We start from the raw sequence: 2,282 nt of genomic DNA, 5'->3' as shown, positions 1-2,282 counted from the left end.
ATTTTGTGAGGTGTAACGCCAAAAGCTTCAGATTTCGTTCTGATGATCCATATCTCCGGTACCAATCACATACTGCTTTACGAAGCCCCCGTCCCCATCCTTTTCTTGATGTCAAATCAAGGCTTATTTTTGGCAGTAGTTAAGGTATCTGAAAAGATGGGTTGGTGTTCTGCAAACTTTCTGTACAGCTGCAAAGGCTGCGTGCTTTGTAACTTCATCAGAGGACCGACAGCAGAGCGCCAAAGTAATAAAGTAGGATCCTGCTTGAATGAACGACAATTCGTAGAGAAATCCGTTAGAAAATCCACCACCTTTTTACCATATCCATCGCCTACCAATCTTTAAATTTAAAAAAAAATTAAAATCAGTTATCAATTGTAAAATTAAAATACATATTAATCAACGCTTCAAAATTATTATTAAAAAGAGAAAATAAAACTGATGAGTTAAATTTTACATAATGAAAATAAATCTTACTAGTGTATTTATTTATCTGACCTGAGCTACATATATTCTGAAGTAAGACTACATGATTGAAGTTTGGCCATCGTCGACCTAAATGTACGTCTGACTAGCTTTTTAGCTTGATTTTCCAATCACATTTACACAAATTTGAAAACCTCTCTGATAAAATATCCTCTGTTTATCCTCGAGGGCTCATCATTAACTTTTTTCCCTTCTTGTCCATTTGAACAGGTTGCCATTCAATATATATATTTCCAAACATATTTTATACTTGCCCTACAATTTTGTAATTTCCAAAAAATAATGACAAAAGACTATTCATTAAGGTTATTCATTAAGCATATTTCTGTGATTTTCTTGAAACATCCATGTAATTACAGTTTTCAAGACATATTTAAAAAAATGAACTTGCTTCCGTAGAAAATGCAATAAAATCGTTCATTAAGAACAGATAATGTAAACCATTTTAACACAAACTTGTTATCCTTGTTATCAGAAATATGCCAACAAGATTTAAACTGTTAATATTAAAACATTTATTCGCTTATTTCACCAGAAAGTGAAAAAGCAATTTGAGATGACGGATTAGACAAAACAATGCCCCCTATCTTTCATGATAATACAAAAAATAATAATTTGAAGTTATATGCATACATAGCAGAACAAATTTTATTTGACAAAAAATTATATGAGTATTCAATCTGATAAAAAGAAATCTAACGTCCATGTGCCTCAAGATAGAAAACAAATTTGATTGTTGTTCGAAATATAATTTTATTTGAAAAAAATGCATTAAGATAAATTTACCTGTATAAAAGAAAACAACAGAATGTATTCCAAGAAAAGAGACATAATTGGATATATCTACTTCCTGATGCTAATGAAAAAGTTTTTTCATCAGAATATGCGTAAAATAAGCTTTAAAAAAGAACTTAAAATGGATAATTTTAATGCAGACTCTCTTTTCAATTCATATAAATAAGTTCAACAGAGGTCATTATGGTCACTTTAATTATTTCTAGGCTCCTAAGCATTTTCTATGTCTAGCAATGGACGTGACAGATTGCACTGAGGACTAATTTTTATTGAATTTCTGCTGAAAACTTACTGTAATATAAACCCGGCATCATCTAGTTTTAATTCTCTTCGACGTCCGGTTTGATAGCCATTGCAAGATGCCCCAAGACACAAAAAGCGCTGGAGTTGTGCTTCTTGGGTTGTTGTGAAGACGAAGCCTCCAGCTGGATTCATATGCTGATGTTCTGAGATACAGATTTCTTGACCATGACAATCCATTGGTTCAGCTTGAAGACCAAGAAATTCTTCATCATGGGTATCCATTTCCTCGGGATCAACCTGCAATGCCATTTTACATGTATTTTATGTGGAATTCCCGTCGATCGTACTTTCGGTTTGTTAATCTAAAAAACAAATTTGAAAAATAACTCAACAAAATCCGGAAAAGGAAAAGAAAACGCTTAATAATGTAAAATTTAAAATAATCTACTTTATTCATTAATGAAAATTATATTATGAATGTACAATATTCTGATTCAATATATTTATGCACTGTTTACCTTAAATTTACGTGGAGTTATAGTGAAAAGTGAAACTTATATAGATTATTGTCAAAAATTTTAAATTCACATTATCTGCAGCTTATGCAATTACGATTTTCATTCAAGCTCTAATTTTTTCCCATGACCTGTTTAGCTATCTAATGCTGTAATTCTTGAAAACATTTGCGAAGTAAACATGATGTATAATGAATACGTAAATCTGATCTGTTTAAAGATAGGATGGGAGGTTTTCTATGC

The 2,282-nt window shown here is 31.3% G+C and overlaps 1 protein-coding gene across 1 annotated transcript; it reads right to left on the bottom strand.

Annotated features, from left to right (window-relative positions):
• Positions 1 to 92: 92 nt before the first annotated feature.
• On the bottom strand, positions 93 to 1,869 carry LOC133176210 (uncharacterized). The gene is made up of 2 exons (XM_061311368.1): positions 1,574 to 1,869; positions 93 to 339 (listed from the first exon to the last, which is right to left on the bottom strand). Exons 1-2 carry the CDS (start codon positions 1,831 to 1,833, stop codon positions 117 to 119), a joined length of 483 nt encoding a protein of 160 aa, XP_061167352.1. The 5' UTR covers positions 1,834 to 1,869; the 3' UTR covers positions 93 to 116.
• Between the last annotated feature and the right edge of the window lie 413 nt (positions 1,870 to 2,282).

Source organism: Saccostrea echinata, unplaced genomic scaffold (genome assembly GCF_033153115.1).
Source record: "Saccostrea echinata isolate AGI-Se365-2 ecotype Australia unplaced genomic scaffold, CSIRO_AGI_Sech_v1 ptg000072l, whole genome shotgun sequence".
In the NCBI taxonomy this organism is placed as follows: Eukaryota; Metazoa; Mollusca; class Bivalvia; order Ostreida; family Ostreidae; genus Saccostrea; species Saccostrea echinata.
Note: the sequence above shows the minus strand (reverse complement) of the source record. Positions and strands in the feature narration are given on the sequence as shown.